Genomic DNA, 27,731 nt, shown 5'->3' on the forward strand with positions numbered 1-27,731 from the left:
TGTTCCTAAGGCAAGGAAAAAGATCTTTTATGATTAAGAACACAAACAAATTGTGCAGTGAATTTAAGAAAATAAAAGGTCTTGCAGCATGTTTACCATGCAAGTTGTAAAAGTGGAAATAGCCAATGAAAACCAGGAACTAACCAAATAGTAAAAAAAGCAAGCTAATGGTACAGAAAAGAATGTTACTTCATTCATGGAAAGACTGTAAAAGTAAAATGTTTTTCATAAGAGGGCTCTAGAAACCTGATTTAAGTAGTCATAAATAATGGTCCTTTTATGTTACAGATCTTATAAATAGCATGAAAAATGCTATTTATCTATCTATCTATTTATTTGTCTAGTGATGTTACTTCTGGTTTACATCTCAGTTAAAATTTCCAACCTTGATGTACTTAACAATTCCCCCCAAATATTCATCAAATAGAGAGAAGGATTGTAATCAGTGTTCTTCTAGGTTTCTATCCCGCAAGATTAATTTAAAAATCCCTAATTGACACTGTAGTAAATTAGAAGTTTATGTATTCTTAGAACAGACAAGCAATATTCAAAACCAGATGAGCAATATTCATAACAAAGATATTCCTTCAGAATTCTTTTCAAGTAATCTTTGTTTCCTTTGAAAAGAAAATTATTTAAAGTTTTATGAAAAAAGGCATTTTAATAGATACTTTTGTGAAAGCTTTTCTTATCTGAAAGTAAAATATATGCAGGAGTTCAGGTCTGTGAGTCAGCCATCTGTTTAATTTCTGGGCTGATTTTCCACTGCTTTTCAAACAGCATTTAGTCATTTTCAACAGGACAGTGTGTATAAAATGCTAGCAAATTTGAAACTCCTATGAAACTCTATTTTTGGTAATACTTGACAGGTACTTTCTCTGAGGTAGAATGACTCCATAAAGTGCTAACAAAAAGACAAACTCTCTGTCTTTTGCTTGAAAAGAAACCTTTATGTATGACTTGTGAAATCTCATTAGCATATCTTTATTTTAGTCAGTAAACTTTATCCCTTCCAAATTACTAAAGAAAGAGTAGAATCCTGCAAAAATCAAATTTAGAAAGGTTGAATGTCAGCAAAGTGCATATTGCTGGGTTTTTCTTAAATCTGGTGTTTTTATGCCTTAAAGGCACTAAATCACATTATACTGAAAGATATCAGCAGGCTCATCTAGATGTTTGTGTATCTGAAAGTGGGGGGAAATGAAGCTGATCCAGACTTAGAAAGAATAGATTAAGAAACAGAAACTATAATAAGGCTGAATAAAGACCCTGGAAGTCATCTTTTTTTATAATGAGTGACCACTACATTCATTATAAGTAAAGCATTATTATAGTCAGGATCTCTTTTGTTTGTGAAAACATTAGATGAAAGTAGGCAGTACAAGGTGGATCACTGAAGTGTTGAATTAGTTGCTAAGGGAGAAATTAGTTTGGGACCCATCTCTTCACTCCTTTGACACCAAACTTATTCATCCACAAACTTAAGTCATCACAGTGGTCTTTGGATTGCTCCACTTGTTTGACCTTTACTTCTACTATATAAAGTAGATGGGTGATGACTCAGCATCTGCTGCCTTTGTTTCTCTTAGAGTCTTTGAAGGATGATATACTGATACCAGTATGACAAAATTTTGAGTATTGCTTTTTTATTTTATAAACCCTTCAGAATCCTTTTAATACTCCATTTAGCAGAAAAAGTCTGTATCAAGTCAACTTGTATAGCATGGGTTGTATATTGTGGCAAAGATATTAATTCATACTGTGAGCTTTCAAACTATCCTTTCCTGATATAAAGAGGTATGTCATCATTCCTGGAATACTTGGCATTGAATATAATATGTTTAGCTGGATAATTACTAGTCATCTTTGTTGTATAACTCTAGTCTCTTGCCATTTATCATACCACCCTTTTTTGTAAGCTATGAGCAGCCTATCATCTCCCTAAAGATATTTCCACTACAGAATTTCATCGCAATCTCCCACGGTTCTTTTGAGGAACAGCACTGGACATACTCTCAATTCTCTTTTATTTTCATGACTAAAAGAACCTTTCTCTAATGAAGCAAAACAAGAAGCTGACCACTGTAGTTAAAGATACTGGTCCTGAATTTTGGGATGACTCTGCTCCAGTAAGTCATCTCACCCCTTTCCACAGAGAAGAAATCTAAACCTATTTTCTTCTCTCAGGCTGTAGCACCAACAGGAAATAAATGTATCTTTGCATATCTGTAAGAAAGACTTAGAGTGCAGATACAGTGAGACATATGGAGGGGAAATGTGAAGAGGGAGGAAGGACTTGAAGATGTGTCTAGGGGTTGTGCCTGGTACCAGAAAAGGCAGAAGGAAAGTAAAGAGAGTATTCTTGCTGTGAGGATAATGAGGAAAGGCTGGATTCAACTGCTTCCAGGGTGCTAGCTGGATTTGATATATTAACTCACTGGATGAATGTTAGGCATTAGTCTTGTCTGTAAGAGCTCAGAAGGGATCCGCTGAATTAGACTATGATGTGGGGCTTTTCTAAAGTGAAAATGGAAAAACAGGTCCGAAATACATGAAAAAGCACTATGTTAACAGTTTTATGACTCCTCTATTTCAGACAAATGTCTTGTGCAGCAATTCTTTTAACAAATAGTGTAGCTATTGTTCTGCCGAAGTTGGTGCTTAAATAACTCTTGCTGCAAAACAGTGAGGAGCTGTACAACTCAATAGTTTATCTTCAGTACAATTAGTTTGGGTATATTTACACACTCAAGAGTGTATGAAGAGCATAATTATCAGAGTGATAATAAAAAACAGTTGATAAAAGACTATAAAATTATTCTTTTTTGACCTACTAAGAATGCCTTGCTTTGTAACCTGACAGACAACAGCAGCAGTAGCAGCGGCATCGGTTGCATCAAGAGATTTCAGTGGTGTAGGGGGATTAGGAGAACTCCTGGAAAGCTCTTCAGAAGCATCAAAGTTGAGCTCAAAGAGTGCTAAAGAAAGAAGAAACAGAAGGAAGAAAAGAAGACAGAAAGAAATGTCTGAAGCAGAGGACAAAGGAGATATCGATAAGTTCCCCAAGTCTGAGTCAGAAGACAGTATCAGAAGGAAAAGTTTCCGCTTCTCCACAGAAGGAAGTCAACTGACATATGAAAAAAGGCTCACTTCTCCTCACCAGGTACATCACTCTATTTTACTAAATCACATGTGTCTACTCTACTTTTATTTTCACTGATATTACAGCAAGTTTACATATTGGAAGTTATGAAAATGGTAAGAGAAGGAAGTGGTAGTACCATTCACAGTGTAAGTTTGAGATGGTTTGACTCATTCTATTAGGGATAAAAACAACATATCAAGAATACTTATAAACTTAGTTAACACATTTCTGAAAATGTATTTCTGAGGATGTGTCTAGTAGACTGGAGAAAGAAAGATTAGTATTCATATATATGCATTAATGAACCATACATTTTCTGTTCTGGATCCATTTCAAAACTATACAAATATGTCAGCTTTTTAGCAGACTGCGAGATCAAAATACTCTGCACAGGAAATCCCACATTACTGTTAATTTCTATTATTTTCCTTAATTAACTTCTTTAATGTGAAATAATGAGAAAACTAGCACTATAAGGACACAATAAGGACAAACTACACAGGGATCTTCTGGGCCTGTATGTGTAGCAATTTAGTCATACTGATCTTTTTCATTAGAAATCATGATTTTATCATTCTCCTGCATCCAGGAGAATAATTTTCATCATAGGAAAACAAGTTGTTTATGAAGGACCTCTGGAAATCATTTAATACAAAGTTCTATCTCTACTTCCATAAATCAAAGGGTCACTTATGTCACCCAAAGATATGCCCTCTGTATTTGGCACTGGTGAGGCTGCACCCTGAATCCTGCATCCAGTCCTGGGTCCTTCAGTATAAGACAGTCATGGAGGTGCTGGAGCAGGTCCAGAGAAGGAAAGGTGAAGATCTAGAGAGTGAATTATGAGGAAGCTGAGGGTGTTTAATACGAAAGAGTCTTGGGGGGTGCTTTATCACTGTACAACTCCCTGAAAGATTGTGGCTGGGTGGAGGTCAGCCTCTTCTCCCAGGCAACCAGTGACAAGATAAGAGGAAATAGCCTCAAGATGGCCAGGGGAATTTGAGGAATTCCTCCATGGAAAGGATTGTAAAAAATCAGAATGGACTACCCAGGGAGTAGGGAGGTGGTGGAGTCAGTGTCCTTTGAAGTGCTCAAGAAATGACTGGACATAGTGTTCAGTGCCATGGTTTAGTTGACAAGGTGATGATCAGTCAGAAGGTTGGGCTTGATGATCCTTGGAGGTCTTTTCCAGCCAAAATGATTCTGTGCTATCTTGGCTTATTTCAAGGCTACAAACAGTTATGGCATTTTTAGAAAAAATCACTCAAAATTCATCTCTTCAAAATGATAATGTGTGATTTGAACCAATAGATGACTTTTACCTATGCATACCACCCAGGTTAGAAATAACTTCTTCATTAAAGATGCTCTTGAAAGATTTGTTGGGTTTTTTTCAGTTGTAACAAAGCTTTGGGGCAAAAGTTGACATCATACAACTAAAACTTAGGTGCCCCAAGAGCAAAAGAATTGCAAACAGTAGAATTGCTAAAAGAAGAGCTCATTTGTTTTGTTAACCATGGAGAATCTCCCTGGTGAGATAGAGTCCAGAGTATGAAACAGCGAGGCAGAATGGTAAGGGGAGATAATCTGCTCAGCTGGGCCCTGTAAGAGGTTTTGTCCTTTGATACCATATTCCATATGCAGATGAGTGATGCAGTTTGCCAGAAAAATCAAACCTTCCTTTCAGTCCTTACTTTCTGATAGCATTTAGACACGTATATTTCTACCTCTACATGTCTTAGAATTGCAGCCATTTTGGCTTATATCTTTTGTCTCAATGCAGCAGGGACTTGCAGAACAGACATTACTTCTCCCAGATCCCTGAGGGGGCTGATCCAATTAGCTGTACTCAAAATGTGGCAACACATATTGGAAAGATTGGCCTGCAAATAAAACATAGCAGCCATGGGAACATTCTCTAAAAGAACAAGGCTATCACTGGTAGTCAGATGAAACCCTGGTGAGCATGTCATTTTTGAAGGACTGTATGTTGCCCAGATATATGTACAAGGAAATGTTAAAAGGGTGTAGTATTTAGTTTCATGCTTTATCAGAATTCAGTGTCATGTTCCATAGAAGCTAGGGGTTTTTCTTAATAAAATTTTCTTTCAGTATAAACAAAACAGCACTTTTTCTCCAGCCAAGTTTACATAAATGTGTTAGCAAAATAATTTGGCTGGTATTTTTCAAGTAACTCAGCCTGAGGCTGACAGCAAGCATAGAAAATTTCAGCCCAAACTATTAAAATTTGGTGTAGCTGTAAGAGCAGCAAAAACCACATCTCTTAATGGTAAACACCTGCCAGACTTTATAACAGGCTGTTCTACCAGTGCAGCACACACATAATATATGAATTTATACATCTCATGCATATACAGAGATACATATGGGTTGATAGATGTATATATGCAGTGTTTGATTTTTGAAATATTAACATAGGTTTATATAATATAGGATAGTTTTCACTTTCACTTTAATTATCCTGGGATCAAACGCATTGGTATTATATATGAGGACTTTCCACCTGCAGAAATAGTGAAAAAGTGACAATAGTCTCAAACCAGGTTTTTGAAGAACCAAGATGTGAAGATTTGCAAAAATGCAGAAGTGAAGAAGGCTGAATGCCAGTTTACTTTTCTCCACAATTAGTACTCATTTTATTTATTCATGAATGCTGTTAATAAAATATGTAGCAAGGGAGAAGAACACTTCATTAACTGGCTTCTACTGTAATTAAAAGATGAATTACCAACAACCACTGATTTATTTTTCTCACTTGTAACGGAATATCTTTAGGTAACCGTGTCCCTGGTGAATACTCTCTTTGAGTGGCCTGATAGCAAAGTGATACCTTCTGGCAGGTGTGTACAACCTGCTATGGCCCCTGGAGAGCTATGTCTAAGAGTGCTGCTGCTGTATCTCCACAGCTTCCCCGTGCTGCCCCCTCTGTCTTCTAGATACTGTTCCCTCACTCTTGAGCCTATTGGGAAGAGGTCAGTTAAGTTCCTTACATCAGTTTAGAGGGATTTCAATGGCAAACTTAAGATCACTTCTGCAGCTACCAAATAAAACAGAATAAAGTGATGGGTGAGCATTATTAGTTGTTATCCCTAGGAATCCAGGGGATAAAGAAGAGAAGTAAAAGACTTTTAGCTCTGTACTGTAATTGAAGGAATAAAAGACAAGTACCTTCAAAATTTTGATAGTGATATTGAAAACTGTCTCCAGCACAGTCTATGCCAGTTCAATGCACCGTCTTCACTCAGAACTGTTCAACCTTGCTTACGTCTTCTGCACAACTTTTCCTCAGTCGTGCTACATTACCTTAAAAGAATTTTTCCCCTCTGCTTCAGGTCCCCTGGTGAACACATTCCCCTAGTGGACACACTTATACCATGGAAGAAAAAAGTGACTATCCTTCCTCCAGCACTGTAAATATTCTTTGAAAAGCCAAGAACTTAAAAGTTTAGTTCTGATGCTGTTTTGTTTGGTTTGTTTTAAATCTTTTACAGTCTTTGTTAAGCATTCGTGGTTCTCTGTTCTCACCAAGACGCAACAGCAAAACCAGCATTTTCAGTTTCAGAGGTCATGCAAAGGATATAGGATCTGAAAATGACTTTGCTGATGATGAACACAGCACTCTTGAGGACAATGAGAGCAGAAGAGATTCTCTCTTTGTTCCAAATCGACATGGAGAGAGGCGCAACAGTAACATTAGTCAGGCCAGTGTGTCGTCTAGAATGATACCAGCCCTTCCAGTGAATGGGAAGATGCACAGCACTGTGGATTGCAATGGAGTGGTTTCCTTGGTTGGAGGACCTTCAACTCTGACTTCACCTACTGGTCAGCTTATACCAGAGGTAATTGTAAGTAAGCCAGTATTTATTACAGTTTGGGTCAGGCACAGAATTTTGTCTTATTCCTCATCTCTGCCTTCCTTATAATTTCTCAAAGAAATAATTTGCAATAGCTTCTAAATAAGACAACATAAAGGAAAAAAATTCCTCAAGCCTTCATAAAGTCTGATATTCTTTCTTTCAGCAAGAGATCTACATATAGAAAAGAAAGATTAATTGAATTTGACAATTTGTACATAGTTGCACTTCAACAAAGTAGATATTCAATATATAAATAAGGCTATAGCTTGGAAATATGTATAGGAAAACTCCTATAAAATGAAATAAAAGGTGGCTTCTACTGTCATGATAGTTATTAGAAATACTCCTTTCTGAATTCTTCTCAAGGACTTTTTTCTCATACCTTTCATGAGAAAAATATGTACAATTCCTATGTACCTTTGAAATTATATAACATTTTAGTCTCAGTTTCAGACTTCTGTAAATTAAGATGTTCTTTCAAATATTCAAATAAGCAAGCCATTTTCATCTATAGTAATTTTTAAAAAATCTTATTATTACTATTATCACTATCAAGGAGGTACCAAGCAAAAATTTTCTTCAGCCAGTCATTTGAATGACTGAAGGTGAACCACCTTTGGTCTCACACTGTGTTGGTATTGGGTCCTGCAGTTGATTATTTGTACCACTGTAGAAAATTCCCACTGAGTCCCTCAATGAAGACGAAATACTGACAAGAACAGAAATATTCAGTGAAAAACATGGTACACTGCACAAATCTGATTTGATTATCGCTATATTACAGCGACTTGAGGAGGTCGCTGGGGTGAGAGAGAAGGATAAGAATTTTGTTTCTTGATCAGAAGGCTGAATTTATTGATATATGATATATAATACATTATTACTATACTAAAGAGAATATGGAGAGAAGTTGTAGAGGCTTGTTAAGCTAAGCTAAGAATAGAAAGAATTTAAAAACAAGAAAACAAGAGAATTTTTTTTTTCTGTGTTCCAGAGAGCTTGCTTTGTGATTGGCTCTCAGCTGTACACATGGAACACGAACTAATCACAGGTGTATCTTATTGCATTTTACAGCAGTTGATAATCATTGTTTACATTCTCTTCTGGGGCTTCTGCTTCTCAGAAGATAGACAAATCTGAAAGAAAGTATTTCTGTGAAAAAATGTCTGCGACATCGCTACAATATTTATGCAGTAAATACTGTTAATTGTCTGTTGAAAAGGATGGTCTAATTCCTCAGTATTTCATTTACAGGGCACCACTACAGAAACAGAAATAAGGAAAAGAAGACTGAGTTCATATCAAATTTCCATGGAAATGCTGGAAGAGTCTGCTGCAAGACAAAGAGCAATGAGCATAGCCAGCATACTTACAAATACAATGGAAGGTACTTAGTGCATTTTATCTGACAGGCAGTTCAGTGAAGTTCTGTTAACTACATGTACAGAGAAATTATTTACATAATTTTCTTTGTAAATGTGAAACTGGCATGTGAAATCTCTGAACATTAAATACAAAGGGCTTTTGAGCATTTCTAAGGTCATTTACACAATCTGAATGGTTAATCACGTTTCATGACGCCTTCCAAAATATTACCTTTGTGGACTAATAGAGGTAAAATAATAGTATCTAGGGGATTACCAGAGCCTCAAACAGAAAATATAGTATATATTGGTATAAGCTTCATAAAGGATTGGTATAAGGTTCATAAAGAATTAATGTTGACTTTTAATATCTGAAATTAAGATATCTGCTGTTAGCAAGTTAAGTAACCTAAACTAAATGTCTAGATTCTCCCTACTACACACAACAACAAATGTGTTTTTCTCTCCTGGGAAAGACAAACACATTTCTCCCTTTAGACATTTATATCAGATGATTTACTCTTTAGTGAATAGACTTCACCATCCACTGGTGGTAGAGGATCTTAAATAAATTAAATGGCTTATTTTAAGGTAGATAAACATGGGAAATCTCATGTTAGTGAGAGCAGTTTATTTGATTGATATAATCTTCTCCCATATTTTAAACAAGAGCTTCCAGAAGATACATTTGTAATATTATTTTTTTCTATTTTTTTTTTCAGAGCTTGAAGAATCCAGACAGAAATGCCCACCATGCTGGTACAGATTTGCAAATACATTCTTGATCTGGGATTGTTGGAGTCCGTGGTTAAAAGTAAAGCATGTCGTCAATTTAGTTGTGATGGATCCATTTGTTGATCTTGCTATAACTATTTGCATTGTTTTAAACACCTTGTTCATGGCCATGGAACATTACCCAATGACAGAACAGTTTAGCAGTGTCCTTTCTGTGGGGAACCTGGTAAGTAGTTTGTCTAGCACTACTTAATGTAAAAATACCCTTTTCTAAAAGAAGAAACTTATAAATGTATTGTATTTGTTTAAATTTATTCAGGACTATCTTTTTATAAACAGTTTAGAAATGGTACTTATGATTTTCACAGGTAAAAGGATTTTTTTACTGGAGCCTTTATCTTTCATGAATATATGTTTTTAACTAGTATAATGGAATAACTGAATATGTGTGGAAGGGCAGTCTTCACAGGAATGCCAGATTTCTTGATATCTACCTTTGATTTTTTCTTTCAAATGTTAAGGTAGATTATGCTGTTTTTACCATGGTACTGATATAACATCATTTTTTTCTGTACAAAATTGATAAAATATTCCAATTAATAATTTCTCTTGGATTTTTTTTTCAATTACACTGCAGTGAAAATACTTTTACAAAAAATATATGCTCTCAAACTTTTTGTTGTGCTGCACAAACCGCTGATCACTACGCACTGCAAGAAAGGGTTGAGTTAAATTCTGGACTTAAAAACACTAAGATGCATTGATAATTTCACATTTGGCACTTAGAGATATTTCAAATAACATTATCACCCTGAAGTTCATTTTCCTAAAAGGAAATAGCCATCATACAGCACGGTAACTATACGTGAAACCTCTATATTCTTACACAAAGCATGGGACAAGAATCTACAAATTCCCCTGTCTTCCCCTGTCTATCTGTCAAGACAGACTTTAGAGAGTCTGTGCTTAGACGGTCTGACATTAGAGACTATCATCTTTTTAGACTGTAAGCTAGGAAAATACTTGCTGTCAAGTCTTCTTACTGGAACCATCCTCATCAAACAAGACTTAAAACACCAGGTCACATCACATCATCTGCTGAGTGGATAGTCCAGCACATAGCAGGGAGCTGAACTGCTGACTGGTCAATAGCTTTTTATATGTTTATTAAATCTCTGTCCCACTATAAATCCTGATTTAGTTACTTGTTTTCAGTGTTTAGAAATACTTAGATGCCATTTGGAGATAGCAATCAGTTGTTTTTTATAGTAACAGGTGAGAGAACTCACTGGATTAACAAAATTCCTCAGGTATATGAATTTCTCATAACAATTCATTACATTTTGTTTTAGGTATTCACTGGGATATTTACAGCAGAAATGGTACTAAAGATTATTGCCATGGACCCTTATTATTATTTCCAAGAAGGCTGGAATATTTTTGATGGTATTATCGTTAGCCTTAGTTTAATGGAGCTTGGTCTTGCAAATGTTGAAGGATTATCTGTTCTTCGGTCATTCAGATTGGTAAATTCCTTGATAATTAAATATTTGCATGCAATTATCTCACTAAAAAAATAAAAATGCTGGTGCCTGCAATAATTAGCATTTTTTGTACATATAAAATAAATACTTTAATGAATCACATTATTTTTCATATGTGCCTAATTTGCAAGCCATGTTTGGTAAGTAAAAATTTAAGGTGTTTGATACCTTTTAGTATCAAATTATCCTATCAATCATCTATCCAACTGGTATCCTTTGCCAACATAACACTAATAGCTACCTTTTAAGAACTTTGTGAATCTTTACACTGACTTCATTAAGAATAATAAAAGATTAATATCTGTGAAAACATACATATTGTCACCAGCAAAAATAATAATGAAATTTTTAGTCTTTATATTGTGAACATTACTTTGTGGTACTTGTAAAGAACCTAAGCAGATCCTCTCTTCACATTTATTTTAATGGGCACCAACAATAAACTTTAGTCTCTCCATTACATATAACAGAATCATAACAATCTGACTTCAAGATAACATTTAAATCAAAATATTATTGAGTTTCTACTAGAAATGTATTTTTTTATAGCAAATAGTATCATGCAAAAACTGTGTTTACTGGAGGTACAAGATTAATGATTTAAAAGCCTTTATTACCAATAGTTACCACATTACTTCAAAACCTTATCTCCTAATACACAGAGAAGGAAGAACTGACCTATGTAGCACTACTTGCAATGGTACCCAACTTCACATAACCTAATAGTTTGGGTAATGAATATTACTTTTGAGGTAATAATTATGATTTGAATGGGCATTGCAATGTCTGCATCATCTTAATCTTTTGCTTTCAAAAATGGCCTCTATCTAAGCATGGAAGGCCTAATGTAGTGCTGAGGGAATATGAAACTAAGCCAGGAAAGGTGTAGTGACAGTGATAGAAAGTGTAGAAACTTGTAAAATGTCTTTAAGAATTGTTCAAGAATGAGCTGTAACTGGGCGTTTAAAAATAGTAAAATAAAATGTCACACAAACACAAATTACTACTTTTTTACTATGTGCATCACTGAAATGAAATTATAAACAATGCATTTTTGACAAATACTCCATGTTCCCTGTTTTATATTAAAATAATAATGTGGTACTACTGAAGAACAAATTAATCTACAGAAATTGGTATGTTCTGCTAAACAACTCGGACCTAGCTTCTATTTTGTAACTAACACTGAAGGCTCATCTGTGTTTTTGTTTTGCAGCTTCGAGTTTTCAAATTGGCAAAATCTTGGCCAACTCTAAATATGCTGATTAAGATTATTGGCAACTCAGTGGGGGCTCTGGGGAACCTGACCCTGGTGCTGGCCATCATTGTGTTCATTTTCGCTGTGGTTGGGATGCAGCTCTTTGGGAAGAGCTACAAGGAATGTGTCTGCAAGATCTCCAGTGACTGTGTGCTCCCTCGCTGGCACATGCACGACTTTTTCCACTCTTTCCTGATTGTATTCCGAGTGCTGTGTGGGGAATGGATAGAAACCATGTGGGACTGCATGGAGGTTGCAGGCCAAACCATGTGCCTTATTGTTTTCATGCTAGTCATGGTGATTGGAAACCTAGTGGTACGTGATGAACATTTTTTTTAACATTAACTCCAATGCAGATGTGCAGGACTTACAGTTAGGCAATGAAAATGTTTGTCATCCTCTGTTTGGAATTAAAAATTAATCTGAATGTGCTAAATTTTGGGTAAAAACATTTGAAGATTCCCTTTTCCTCTTTTTCATACGTTTCTGTACACTGAAGTACCCCTACTATGGGTTACAAGCATTTAGAAGGAAACTCAAATGTCCACTCCAACATCCTGTCATGGAAGCACTGCAGCTAATTTAGAGGTGCTGTTTAATTTTTAGTACTGAACCTTTTGGATTGTTTATGTATTAAAAAAAAATAAAAAAACCCTAGAGTGATTTGTCATCCAGCTTAAAAAGGTGTAAAAAAGCTTCTAACTCAAGATTGTACAAGAAGCCTTTATAGAAAAGTATAAATTCAAGCTGACAACTTAAAATGTAAAATTTCAATTGGAAAATATTGAATTTATGAGTACTTCCTATAAATGTTATAAAAGGGATGCACCATTTACACTTCTACTTTATTTTTAAGTTTCTTCTCCTGCTAAAATTTGCAGTCAAAATTTCCCGTCTAAATTCTCTTCCTTTAGTGATATTTTTAACATGATTTAAATTTTTTATAAAATAGAATTCAAAATTTTTGTATCTTAGTCATTTACCTGACCTTGCAATCTTGACATTTTACCAGCAAAAAATGTACAGAGCCCCAGAAAGTTATTTATGATCTACAACCTGCTCTACTGATTTTTTTAGAATCATAGAATCATTTACATTGGAAAAGGCCTTTGAGATCATCAAGTACAACTGTTAACCTAGCACAAGTACAACTGTTAACCTAGCACTGCCAAATTTAACACTTCTGATATGATTGTATTTACTACATAGCTGTATTCTCTCATCTTTTAGGTATTGAACCTATTTCTGGCCTTGCTGCTGAGCTCTTTTAGTTCAGACAACCTTGCTGCTACAGACGATGATAATGAAATGAACAATCTCCAGATTGCTGTGGCAAGGATTCAGAAAGGCATAGATTATGTTAAAAAAAAGATACGGGAGTTCATCCGAAAAGCCTTTGTTAGAAAGCAGAAATCTTTAGAGGAAATCAAAGCACTTGAAGAGCTAAACAACAAGAAAGAGAGCTACATTTCCAATCATACTGCCGTTGAAATAAGCAAAGACCTGAATTATCTCAAAGACGGGAATGGAACCACCAGTGGTGTAGGCACAGGCAGCAGTGTGGAAAAATATGTAATTGATGAAAATGATTACATGTCATTCATAAACAACCCAGGCCTCACTGTGACAGTGCCCATTGCACTTGGAGAATCAGATTTTGAAAATTTAAATACAGAAGAATTTAGCAGCGAATCTGATATGGAAGAAAGCAAACAGGTAGGATTTTTCATATCTTAAAATTATTAAATTGTAATCATGCATTTATATGTTTTAGTTACATATTTTTAGAGTTTTTTAAACTGTAAATTATCCCATGTAATATATTTTATGTTTTAGAATTTTATGTATTATTCAAGAAAAAATATATAATGGTATAGTAGAGGATCCTTAGAGTTTACATTTTTAGTATTTTGTTTATTAAAATTTGGAATATATTTTATTTTAAATATTAATGTTTCTTTCACAGTTTTATGAGGCTTTAGTACTAGTAAACACTTGATAAAGTATTTTCTGTAGTACCTACATGTGATAAGAATGTATGGAATAAGAGTAGAAGGCAGAATGACCTTGTAATACAGATGCATGCAGAAACAGCTTACTTGAAGTTGTTATGCTGCTATTATTGTGCAAAGTGGCAGAAGTTGGTCTAAAAAACCAATGCCATGTGTTTCAAAATCTAAGTGGCTCAAATACCACAGTGAACAGGTGTTAATGGTATTCGAGGAAAACTTTGTATATTGGGGTAGTGATCAATGACAAGCTAATAAATGCGTTAGCAGAATCTAATTATTTTCAGTGCCAACAGAAATTTAGGAACATTAAGGTTTAAGGGATCAGGAACCATGGATAAATTTGTTTTCAATTACATTAGTAGCTGTGATGTTATGTAATTACTCATTAGTCCAAAAGGGTTTGTTTAGAAGAAAGCTCTCCTACAAAGAAGCCCTGCATTCCTGACTTTATCATAGCTGTATATCTAGCATATTTGCCATAATGATGTATTCCTCAGCAATATAAACTTCACCACATTACATTGATACACAGCCATGAGCCAGTTAATCATGGTATGAGGGTTTTGCTAAAGAACATCAAGAGTGTGTGTTTATTTGCACCTGCAAAAAATGTTGCTCTGTGTAACAATTGTAAGATGAAGAGTAAAATATTCTATCATCTGAGTTGCTCAGTTATGAGACAAACAGTTTCAGTGCAGATGTATAAGATAGTACAGCAGTAGTGCTTATCCATAGTAAATTTAGAATATAGGAGAGACAGGAAGTGTAAAGCAGTGTAAATTAAGAGATCAACTATTATTAAAAAAACCCCAAAATATTAAGAGTGATTCTGGGTCTGAGAGTTAAGTATTTTTCATATAAGCTGATCTAATAAAATTTGGTTTTCATTTCCAATGAACCTTTTGCGAAGTTTTCTGTCCTTTCATATATTCTGATGTTTTTTAAAATGACATTACACTATACATTTTCTTCTGTCCTTGTGGCTAACTTTGATAAATACAGTAATGAGTGCCTTCCTATTAACTCTGACAAGTTACAAGCCTAAAAATTTCCTGAATATGTTACTTTTTAAAAGGTTTGTAGTATGCATTAGAACATTGTGGGGGGCTGTGCAGATACTGAATTTGTAGTTACGTGACATGTTAGCCTCTGCACTGAAGGAACTTGGGGAAGTTCCCATCCACACCTGGCTAGTCTTTGCCACTTTGCCTCAGAGAAGTTAGGTCACTGGTTGTGCCAGAGGTATTATTGGTTTATTTCTCCTGTAAAGGAGATTGAATGGCTCAGTTCACAATGTACTGCCATATATTCTATCAGAACAGCTGAGGAAAAAACTAAGTGCAATGCAAAGGCAGAAACTCCTCTGCTTTCCGGGTGAATATGTGATGTATGTGCACTCCAAGAAAATGGAGTAAAAGCCCATTGTCAGTTGCTGACCACTTCTGAATGCCAATTTCAAGGTGACTTTCACAAGTCAATTGCTCTGCTCACCCCCACCTTTGCCTGGTTCAGGCATCATATCTTTATCATCTAAGGCCATCCTGAAGTTTCTGGACAGTAATAAATCAAAAGGGATTTTGCTCTTTTTTAATGGACTGGTATCTATATGTCTTCAGGAAGAGAAACTAATTAATAAGCAATTTGACAGTGAAAATTTCAGGTAGCTGTAGGAAATCCAGCAGTAAATGATGGATGGTATTTATATTAAGAAATTGTGGAGAAATTTTCAATAGAGTTAAGATAGGTTTAGGACTTGTATGCTATTTCAGTATTTTCATAGACTGTAGTAGTCAATACCATTGGGAAACTGAAACAATAATGCTTCCATCAAGTTCTGCTCACACACAACTCTCTATTGTTCAACTGCCTTACATGTATTCATACAGCGCAAATGTGCATATTGTGAACAGTAATCAGACAGTATCCTGAAAATTGTGAATTCTGTATTAATTTCACTTTCTCCTCTGGATTCCTTATTCCATTCCTTGTGGATGATTTCTATGGAAAGAATAAAGTGGGGTTGTTTTATTGAGTGCATAAAAATCCACTGGATTTGGAAGTTCTGGCATGTGACAGGAATTTGTGAAGTTTCCCAATCTTCTCCTACCAAGTCAAGAGTATTGCTGAATCTTTTGCTGCCTTCTGATTGTCTTTTGAGGAAGATAACGAGTACATTGGTGCAGTGTTTAAGTTACCTCTCTAGACCAGTATACCATCACTTGCTTTGTTTTGCCTCTCAAGGGGTCCCACTGGGAAAACATTCCTGCTAGAAGGCCTGGTCTACAAAAGGAGGGGTAAGAGATGGGGCAGAACTTTCCCTGCCTTAACTGTGGCAGTACTTAGCACTTAAAATACCCTGAGGAGGTATCCCCTATAATAACATTTTATTTAACCACAGAGCTGTAAAATGAATTTTCTGCACAGAAACTATAAAATGAATTTTTTTTTCCTCCAGTGTCTTACTGACTGTCACTGATGTTAGGAGCAGAATGATTATTTGAAGTCTGTTGTGCTAGAAGGGGGGCATAGCCTGTCTTTTCCTGAGGAATATACCAGGAGCAAGTAATTACTATAGACATTGTAATTGTGGGTGAGTGAGGAATAAATTGTAATATTTCCTCTTTTTTTAATCATACACACTATAGTAGAAAATAACTCCAGTCATCGATCGTTGTTTTGAAGGCTAGCTCTTTTCTTTTTCTTCCCTCCCCCACCCCCCATTCATGCCTTCATGGAAACCCTTTCTAATTAATTTGCAAGTTAATCACTTCCAAAATCTGCCAGAACTTATTCTGGAACCTGACTGCAATTTCTAATACATAGAACTAGAAATTTGAGGACACCTCTTTTTGGATGAACGATAACTTATATTATATTATAAAGTTACTCACTGCTTTAGAGGAATACTTAGCTGAAAATACCTGCAAGAAGTGAACATTTCATTGATACATTGAAGGAAGATTTTTTTAATTATCAGAAAAGAGAAGTGCAATACCCAATGAGATAATCATCAGAAAAGAAACAGATTTCTGCTCTGAAGAAAAGATACTCAAGATCATTACCTTTGAAGATAAATAAATTAGAAATATCTGAAGGGGATAATTTGATTGGTTTTAACATTAGCATGTGGATGCTGGTTTTATTGTGAAATGAGTAAATATGCTAATCTTGCTAAACATAAGACTCCTAACTATTGTATCTTGTATACAACTTAACAACTGTTTGTTAGAGCTGATTGACAGCTTTTTAAATATAGTTTTATATTTCAACATCGAAAAATAATTTCAAATATACTTCTCAATTATGGAAAACTTTTTTTACAACTAAGGAAAGACATATACCTACAGGCCTCAGTCATTCACCATTCCAAAAACCTTTCTATCTACAGGGTATGAACAGTAAATACAAATTCAGATTGGAGAAATAAGACTAGTCAATAGACTTTTGATGAACACAACAGATGATTTTGATAAAATTAAATATATCCTTCATCATCAAGTCTACTGAATTTTGAAAACTGTTAATAAATTCAGTTTTCTGATTGGCTTCATCAGGGCCTTTGTGTCCAGATGAAGTGAAAAAGACAAGAACAGAGTTATTGCATTCCCAAAAGATAAGCATCTTCATAGGGCTTCAATAAATTTCTTAGCCAAAACAGACTCAGCAGGACTTCATCAATTTGTTGGATTTTTTTTTTAATCATGTTTAAAATGCCCAGCAATAATAATTTTTTTTCTAAAACTGACTAGTTGTGGGAGAGTATCTTCAGAAGTGACAAATTATTTAAGTTATAGACTAGCTGTGGTTAATGATTTAAACCATATCTCTGGATACACTGACGTTCCATTGTCCAGGCACTGATACAATCCTCATTTGAAACAATGAGATAAAGATTATAGATTTAGAAGTGTATAGCATACTAAATCTGAACTATAAACTTTACGCAATGTGATAATTCATCACATTTGAGTTGAAGAGAAATTAAAGATATTTATTTTCATCAAGACCAAGGCGCTCTACTATTATTAGAGAGTGAAGGAGGAATGGGAGGGCATACATCTTCAAAGTATTTTGCTTCCTGTATGTACATATTTTTCAAATAAAAGAGGTAATCACATAGTCAGTTAAATAAAGACTAGGACATGAAATAAACAAAACCCTTAACATTTTTATTAATAAGCATTGAGGACTATATAAATACAGGAATAGTTTCCAGATCTGCTAACCATGTCTTAGTTAATTTTATTCATTCCACTTCTATTTATGAATCAGAATTTTTGTGTGCAGATTAGTAGTTCTAGCTTCTATATATCTAATTTCTCTAAAATAAACTAACAAGTTCTGTAGAAAAGTTTGTTGAACATTTCAGGTGGTATGTATTTCCCTTTTTCCAGCTAATAATAAAATATTAATAATTATGTTTTAATTGTGTTAAAGCCATGTTTGAATTAGAGATTCCAAAAAGAGAAAAACTAGTGATCCTGTGTATTGAACTTCACTACCTACCATTCTTACTTCTCACAGGGGTAAAACCAAGCTGGAGCAATCAAGAATGCAGCTCTGGTGCTTTTTAACCAGGTAGAGCAACGTGTCACCACTTTCACACAGGTTACCTAAGCAAGTTATACATATATATGTATATATATATATAATCACTTTTTAATGGATTTGACTGGCCTGCATGCTATTCAGCTATGTACCTTCCCTATTCATTGCAAGAGTAGAAACATGCACAGCTGCTCTCTGCTGAGTCATGGGACTCAAGTCACAGCATGGTCAGGTGGGATTGGCAAACCCAACATACATTTTTTAACTCCGCTAATGGTTTTTCTGAATATTTAAATACAGTATTTAGCAATAACTGCATGCTCTTCAGGTTTTGAAGTATGGATCATAAAAGTACTGGAATGTTTTATGCTAAAGAAGCCAAAGAAAAAGGGAGCATGCATAGTTTTTAAAAAACAAAAACAACCCTTTTTGATTCAGCCCTTATAAATGTAAATATTCAATGAAATGTGTTAAATATTTTGAAATAATTTCTGCCATGAGTTCAACTCCTTATTGAATAACATTTGAATTATTGCAGTAGCTACTGACCTAAAAATTACAGTTATACTTTTAAATCTACAATGCACTGTAATGCAGATCTTCAAGATGCTACGAACTACACACTATATTCATTTGGACAGTGCATATCTTGAGTTTTATAAACTGGTAGCAAAGCAAACTATTTCATAATTGCTAAAATTACACCTAGCAAAAAACTCTCCCGAAAGAACTATCAAAAGCTAAACATTTAACAACTTCTCTTTTCTTAAACCCCTTTATAAATAGAGGTGCTTGGAATGTGTTTCGCGATAGCGTTTCATAAATGAGTTGGGGGACTCATTTGTGTAAATTAGCAAGTCTAGGGAGTAGTCAGCACCATTTTTATAAAACTGCACTTCTATCTATTTATCCTAGGGATTTTTTTCATTATAGGCAAACATGCCATTGATGAGTAATTGGCAGAGCCTTCAAGAATAGTGACAAGAATAGCAATTATAACACAGGAGCCAAAGTTATGTGAAACTAAGGAGGTTAAATGATTCTAGTAAAACGAGGCATCAAAATTTGGAGGGGACTGAGATTTCAGTCCTGTAGTAGGATTGAAAGCTGTTTTCCTTCAGACAGAGTTTCACTGGCTTCAAAAGGATCACCAAGTGGTTAATTTTATTTATTTGATTATAGTGTGGCATGATCTACCTATTGTGGTCTAAATTGCCCAGAGATGCTAAAAACATTCATATTGGTGGGTATTCTGAAAATTCTCAGATTTTAATGAACAAATTTTGAACCAAGATATGCTTCAAACACCAAATAAAACTCTAAGGAGATTTTAAAATTATATTCTAACATTTTATAAAAGTCAAAGGTCATAAGATCTGAGATGTAAAGCCAGTTTAGAATCACCTTAGAATCTCCATTATTTTATATTTTTTCACTCAATTACAGTGCAGCTTTCAAGACTGAAAAGATAAAACCACATGGCTGAATTACTAAAGGCAATTTGTAATGGCTGAATCCTTTTATTTTATTGTCACTTGAATCATGAAGCCGTTTGTAAAGCTTAAAACTTCAGTAGCCTGCTCTTGCTCTTATTGAAATTTAGAATAGAATCAAATGAGAGCAAGACTGGGTCTTAAGTGAATGCATTTTCTTGTAAATGGGCACATTAACACGCTGTTGGTCAAAGCTTGTTTTAATGATCGAAGCTGTTGATAAGAGATGCACTGCTCTGAAAGAACATTATGGAGGCTGATTGTACATACATTAACCAGGTATCTGGGTGGGTGATGAAGCATTTTTTTCTTTTATATCCTACACAATAATGTTTATAATACTGTTTTCAGAAAAATATTATCCCACTGAGGTAGTTGGATTGTTTCTTTTATTTTTGTGTGTGATTTCCACAGTACTGCTCAGGCTTCTGCTCTAGTCAAGCATGTTGTTTTGCTGATTCAGGCCTTGAGAATGCTGCATCATAAGCAATTGCTTTCAAATGTTTCCTTATAAAGGAAAATGTGATATCATTGAAGATGCAAATAAATATTTACAGGGCATGGTGTGTTCTAGAGGCTGATAATCACATTTATGAGCTGATAAGAAGATTGTGCTAATCCATCATGTATCTTGAGCTTCCTATTAGTTTTATTAGCTTTATTGCTAGAAAGAATATCATTAATGTCACCTTATTTAAAAATGTATTGGTTCTTTCCTAATTTAGGGTCTTGAAGCAAAGAAGAGGAGTTTTATTAAGTAATGATGTTTTTCTCTTAATAATGTAGTTGTTTGAGATTACATGAAAAATAATGAAGAGAGTACTTTATGTGAAAATTACTGAAAAGAATTATAGTAGTTTTTGTTTGTACTGGTTATAAGTTGCACTTCTGTGACTTGGTATTAGCAGCTATGCTGACAGAACTATCTGCAGCAGAGTTTACATGGGAAGATGCAGTTAAAAAATTTGACTGCCCTTTAATTTGCTCTCAGATTTATAATGGATGCCTACTATCTATGAACCTTTATCATGCTACTATTAAGTCAATAATTTATTTAATGATGATGGAGCAGGCCATGAATTAATTTTACTTTTCCTAAGTTGGTTGTGACATAAAATTATTTTTACAATATTTCAGTTTTATTTAATGAAGAAACTGCCTATCATTCCACTGGAAGGTTTCATATTCCTTGGTATTTCCATGATATACAAGAAGAGAGTTAATTCAACAGTATTATTTTTAAAATAATGTGTGGATAATAAGTTGGTGTGCTAATAATGTTTAATGCAGTGTACATTACCAGGTATTTTTGTTGTTAATGTAATAGAGAAAGTGAAATTTAAAATATTCTTACAGTGAGATACACAGTATTTTAACTCAGACTCACAGATTTACGTGACCAGTAATAAAATTATTCCATTTAGAGGCAACATGGCTGGAACTGTTTTACATATATAAATTTCAGAAATTATAGAGGAAGTGCAATATGAGAAGTTAAACACAGTATTTTCAGTCACAATACAGCAACAACCATGGGACCTGAGGTCTGAGAGACCTGATATTGATACATATTGTGTTGTCAAAAGGCAGCTTCTTGAAAATTATCCCTGAAATTATCCATCATTCAACATGATTTTTTATAAAACTTCATTCACATCATGTAAAAGTTAAATATGTGGAAATAATTCCTTCTAAAGCTGTATTAAGATATATGTGCCTTCATTTCTGGCAGAAAAGGCCCTAGCTGCCAATACATTTTCCTGAAGAGAGTGGGTTTCAGCTGAAGAGTTAAATAACTAGTTTTAATTTTCAGCAGTGTCTCCAAAGAAGAAGAGAATACATGGAAGTGCCTCTTTCAAGAAACAAGTTACTGTTTATTATTTGTTACAAAATCTAAACAGTATGGGATTTTCCTATTCTAAAAATATCACTATCTTGAAAACTAAATGTGACAGGTTGTTGATATTAAGCACTCTCTCAACAAAATTGTGTAGAAAGGTCTTCATACTTTCTAAATGTGACCTTCCTCCAAAGGTCAAAGGACATGATCAGTTCTGCTTAGCTAAAAGCACAAATCTGCCCAGCGCTGGATGCCCTTTTGTTATATCAGTACCTGCAGCATTTAAAGTATTTAAGTGAGAGGTGCATTTTACATCCCTCGTGAAATTCCTGTGTACAACTACTACATGTGATAGATCAGATGAATTTCACTGCCACGATTTCTTTAATGTTGCTTTCTGATTACAAGCCTTATTTCACAGTCAAGGAGAAAGTATTTTGGATGAAATAATTACAACAGTACAGTCAACTGAAAACAATTTACAAACACTATGTCTGGGAAACAAAATTATAAAATTTATATGTCATTACTGTGGTTTTACTTTTAATTATGCATATTTATAAATTTGTCGTTCTTTAAAAGTTAGACTGGCATGATTTGATTCAGTACCATTTTTTTACAGAATATGTATCTAATGAGAAAAAATTGTTCTGTGGAACTTTACTTACAGAAACTAAATGCATCAAGCTCATCAGAAGGCAGCACTGTTGATATTGCTCCTCCTGGAGAGGGCGAGCAAGCAGAAATTGAAAGTGAAGAAGCTCTTGAACCAGAAGCCTGTTTTACTGAAGGTTGTAGAATAACTGTTGACTTAGAGATGTATTACTAAAATGACCTTGTTACTAAGCACATTTAGCTTCTTGAGGGTTTCAAATATGGTACTTTCATGTCCTCAAAAATCAAAAGAAAATATTTTTAGCCCAGAATGGTAGAAATCTGATGAAAAAAACAGTTTCCCTAGGCTTTAAGTAACTTCATATATCTGGACACTGCATACAGCTTGTAACTAAGAAACTTCCTTAACTTTTCTACTGGTAAAATGCTTTTCAGCTATTTGAAAGGGCCCTTGAAATTTGGAAGAAATAAATTTTTGTGTGACTCCATCATCATTAGAACAGTTACATGCTAACAGTCAAAAATATTGATTTTTTTTTAATTGACTTCTTTCATGATTAAGTATACCATAGTCTAGTTTCTCTGCAGATTAGTTTTCTTAATTCAGATATTCATCATCCTGTGTGATGTGATAGCCTATTCATCATTTCATTTACTTTTTAAAAACCATATAAAACTAGTAAAAGCTGCTAATAATATATACTACAGTAAATATTGATTTTGAAGTAATTGGCATTTGGATACTAACATTTCTTAATCTAATGCAGGTTGTGTACAGAAATTTCCATGTTGTCAAGTAAGTATAGAAGATGGCAAAGGAAAAACTTGGTGGAATCTTAGAAAAACCTGCTACAGCATAGTTGAGCACAACTGGTTTGAGACTTTCATTGTATTCATGATTCTCCTCAGCAGTGGAGCACTAGTAAGTAAAACAAAATTGCAAATGCTGAAGTATTTTGAGATCACTTAGGAGCAAAAATCAAATTTGCTTCAGAAAGACTTGCTTTGCTTGTAGCTGTATAAAACTCCCTAGATTTCATCGTTCCAGACTGGATTGAAACTTGACCCAAACCTGAAGACAGCGTAGCTCCTCAAAGTTTAATTTGCCTGCCAATTTTCTGCATGTTTGTCAAGAGATTTGAGTACAAAGTGGTATTGTTAACTGTGAATATATAGCTAAATATACTGGTTTGTCTTTAAATCCTCCTAATCTGATCCACTTTTTGAATTTTGCTTGTGAAAGACCGTACTAAAAAATGGAATAATTACTTCATTCTATTCCTATTTTGAAGGCAAGAGATATAGAAGACTGCAGCAGCAAATTAAACATAACAACCACTATCCAGACAGATTTGCATGAAACTTTCCAGCTTCACTCAAGCTGAACATTTGCTACAATATCAATGTGCATAGTTTTATATTCTAGCAAATACATTACTTTTTAATTTGATTGTTTAGACATAAGTTTTATCTAACTGCTTTCTAGAAAGCAATAAAATTATCTGTAATAGATATATAAGAAAAGGGGGCTTTTCTGTCTATATGAAAGTTTCTTAAATACCGCAGAGGATAAAAAAAACTGCCATGAGTTTCTTTCTTCATTCATTAGTAAAACAGATTTTTTAAAAATTTTTTTTTAACTCCCGACAGGTCTCCTATTGTTCCAATTAGTACTATGGTTAAAGATGGAAAACATATAAAATAAGAGAATGAAGAAAAACAAGGGGAAATACTAGCTCTTCTCTAATTAATTTTTATTGTTTATTCCTTAATTTTATCATGCATATTCTGTGAAACAGGTGTGATACCTCAATATATTTTTATAGGCTTTTGAAGACATATATATTGAACAGCGCAAAACTATCAAGACCATGCTGGAATACGCTGACAAAGTTTTTACGTATATTTTCATTTTGGAAATGCTTTTAAAATGGGTAGCATATGGTTTTCAAATATATTTTACTAATGCCTGGTGCTGGCTGGACTTCCTGATTGTTGATGTAAGTACAAATTAATATTTTAAAATTCCCTACAGTAAAGTTTCTGCGTTGTAAGATTCATTAGTAGATTAATATTATAAATGTACAAAAAAGATTTCCCATTTTATAGTTACACTGCATTAGTAACGGCCTGCAGTAATTTGGAGGTGTTATTTAAAGTCCATTCATATGCTAAAAGGAAAAGGATGGCTGACTATCAGTTTGTCCATTCTTCATAGTAAATGTTTTCATACAAACAATGTATCAAACTTGAGATTTTATGAGGAAAAACCTAATTTTTAAGTATGCCATCATTAATGAACTCTGACCATGCTACCTTATTCCTTAGAAAATAAGACAGTTCATTCTTCAAGTTTCTTTGAACACTTCAGTTTTTCAAATGAAACAATTCATTTGGTCAAGATTTTATCTAAGTTCTCAGAACTCTTTAACTGAAAACTATCCTGTAATCATTTCTAGTAAACCCAGAAAGTCAGTGGCTATTTGATCTAAAAAATAATTGGTTTTAATGGACTGACAATGTGCAATAGCTAAATCAGCTATGACTTGGCAGGGTTTGTGATAGAGGAGGATACAAGGCTCCTTGGCTGCCTTCCCAGCTGCGATACACTTCTGTGCAAAGGCCTTGCTTATGTTGTCAGAAGGGATCAAAGCCGGTTTTGCTCTAAGAATATTTTGGTCTCTTGCCTCACACATTATCTGACCCAGTTCATTGCCTATACATGTCCTCAGCATGGAACTGAGACATGGCATCTGAGGGCAATTGTGCACTTACAGTAACTTCTGCCCATGCTACCATATTTCTTGAGATGTTTGCATAAATTCTGGTCGCTTCAATACTTATTCCATATGTATAGAGAAATTTATCATATTTGTAACTCCCACAGGAAAAAACCCCTAGCTAGAGTGGCCCATAATTCAAAATATATTATCTCTTTTTTCTTTCCAGACTGAGTTAGTTTTGTTACACAGTTAATCTCTAGCTCTGTCCTGAAAATCTACACTAGAATAAAGCAGTGTGAATGATTTTCCTAAGAGGATATTAATGAAGTAGAGAGATGCACTCTTACAGGATTGTGTTAAACAATGTCAGGTTTTTTTCTAGATAATTAACAACTCATGTTTTAATTATTCTTTTTGCATCTTAAAGCTAACCAGAGGATTCTAAACCCTACCCTGTGATTTCCTAGTTTAACCTTAGAGAGGCTCTTATCTGAGCAGGCTTTCAAATTTAAAAACACATCACTATAAGGAAAGCAGCTTATGTTGCTAACTTTTTTCCATAGTTCATAATTTTTTAAACAAAAACATGAATAAATAAATTGGAACTTTCTACTGTTCAAGAATTATTTTCAATGTTCTAGTAAGAGGTAAAAAATGCCTTACTGTGTTTAAGGCTAACTCAGCAATTTCTTTAGCACCACCAGCACTTGAAAGAAACATGAACTAATGTTATCTTCCTATAGAAAAGCAGCCTCTGCACTGCTTTAAGTGGCAGTTTAAAGAGATGTGATTCAGCAGCATTCTGCCAGTGAGAACACCAATGTCTCCTTCTTCAATGGAAGTGACTAAAGTTAATCAGATTGTTTAATTCCATTCTCTAAAATTATTCAAGAGTAAACACAGATACTCCTTTAGGGCTTTGACCTTTAATATCTCACACAGCTGAGTCTCCCACTGTGACAAGTAGCCACAGTTGCTTTCACTGATTGTGACGAAATTAGATTTTGAAAATTACACTAAGAAATGGTAATTTTCAGCTCTGCCACTTTACAGCTGTGACAGATGACTCTTGGTACATCTGCCTGCCCCAGTTTAAGACTCTATCATGACATCCTACTGTACAGCTTGACTGAAGATCTTGAGCAGGACTGTCACTGCTACGCTTCTAAACAATTTTTTTTTTTTTGGCACCAGAGAGTCTATATTAGAAGAAAAACACAAATGAGCACATACAGTCCTTCAATTTTAGGAGATATATCTTTCTACCATTTTGAGTTCATTTTAGTTTCTTAAAATTACTGCATCTGCATGCATGAATCTATTTATCAGTTTACAGATACATTTACTTTCTCACATACTAGCAACAAAACAGGTGGAACAGCTGAGAGAAGACCAAGTTAACAAGACTGAGATCACCAGAGAAGTACAGAACAGCTGTATATACAATAGAATTCCAAGCAAAACTTTGCATCTCAGATGAACTGTCTAGAGGAAAACACATTGTTTCCAATAGATAAAGTATTTCTTTGAGAAAAAACTTAATGTTTATGGTATAAGAGCACTATCACCATGTTAGGAAAGCTGCCAATAATCTGAAATAGGGAGCACAAACAAGACTGAAGAATTTTACAGTCAGGACCTAAGAACTGCCAATACACACAGTGCCACTGAAGGCTTTCAGGAGCTGCTGCTACCTAACAGTGTGGAAGGGGTCCTGTTTGTGAAAGATAGGTAAGGCACAGTGCAGATTTGGGGAGGCAATTATAAAATGAAGGAGCCATTAATGTGAGTTCAATTTCATAGGACACCTCACTCTCCCAGTGAAAGAGATATTTTTAAAATATTTGTTTCATAATTTATTTTGAATTAATAAAATATGCTGTCTTTACACTAAGGTTTATTGTTATGCCTGGGTACCTTGTTGATTTAAGTGAATAAATGAATATTCTATTAAAAATAGAGAAAATTCCATCTCTTATTATCTCTGGAACATATGGGTGACTAAAGACAAATAGGATTCCTCTCCCTGTAGCATCACAGGAAAAAGAAATTGTATTAATGATAATTATTAATAATAATGTCAATATTTAATATAATGGCTGAAAAATACTTATCTCTAGTAAGTGAAGAGACATCAGTTACAGATAAAGAAAATCAGTAAGATTTTCTTCTTAATATGCTTATAAATCACAGCAAGTTCCATTTATCCATTAGAGCAATAAAATAATCCTTTCCTTTGTTAAAAAGAATTACATTCTGACATAAAATCCAGTTGAAACGTCCAGCAATATGAATTCACTGAAACACTATTTTCTGTTAGATAATATACATAGCAACATAGCAGTGAATAATTGATTTGTATTTGCTCTTGGACTGGCCTTCTTAGACATGGTCTTGTAACTCTTGTGTTTGAGAGTCATCTAATTGTTCTTTATGTTCTTTTTTCCTAAACATAGGAAACCAACTTTTCATATAATGGTCAAAGTCTTACTACGATTATCAGTGAATTCCTATTTCTGTAGAGTCTTTGAAGAGTTCTTCTAACTGAGGCACAGAAATTAACATTTGAGAGATTT

General features: G+C 34.3%; 1 protein-coding gene across 4 annotated transcripts in view; it reads left to right on the forward strand.

Annotated features, from left to right (window-relative positions):
- Nucleotides 1–27,731, forward strand: part of LOC132075781 (sodium channel protein type 2 subunit alpha-like) — a 67,413-nt gene that overhangs the window by 25,160 nt on the left and 14,522 nt on the right. For 2 of the 4 annotated variants that reach the window (XM_059476475.1, XM_059476474.1), the window contains exons 12-21: nucleotides 2,864–3,163; nucleotides 6,658–7,011; nucleotides 8,278–8,410; nucleotides 9,110–9,348; nucleotides 10,475–10,648; nucleotides 11,883–12,239; nucleotides 13,155–13,640; nucleotides 22,488–22,608; nucleotides 23,200–23,354; nucleotides 24,259–24,432. In XM_059476475.1, the coding sequence (XP_059332458.1) occupies nucleotides 2,864–3,163; nucleotides 6,658–7,011; nucleotides 8,278–8,410; nucleotides 9,110–9,348; nucleotides 10,475–10,648; nucleotides 11,883–12,239; nucleotides 13,155–13,640; nucleotides 22,488–22,608; nucleotides 23,200–23,354; nucleotides 24,259–24,432 (2,493 nt within the window). The remainder of the gene's footprint in view (nucleotides 1–2,863; nucleotides 3,164–6,657; nucleotides 7,012–8,277; nucleotides 8,411–9,109; nucleotides 9,349–10,474; nucleotides 10,649–11,882; nucleotides 12,240–13,154; nucleotides 13,641–22,487; nucleotides 22,609–23,199; nucleotides 23,355–24,258; nucleotides 24,433–27,731) is intronic. The other 2 variants (XM_059476477.1, XM_059476476.1) reach the window with 1 other exon arrangement.

Source organism: Ammospiza nelsoni, chromosome 7 (genome assembly GCF_027579445.1).
Source record: "Ammospiza nelsoni isolate bAmmNel1 chromosome 7, bAmmNel1.pri, whole genome shotgun sequence".
Classification (NCBI taxonomy): Eukaryota; Metazoa; Chordata; class Aves; order Passeriformes; family Passerellidae; genus Ammospiza; species Ammospiza nelsoni.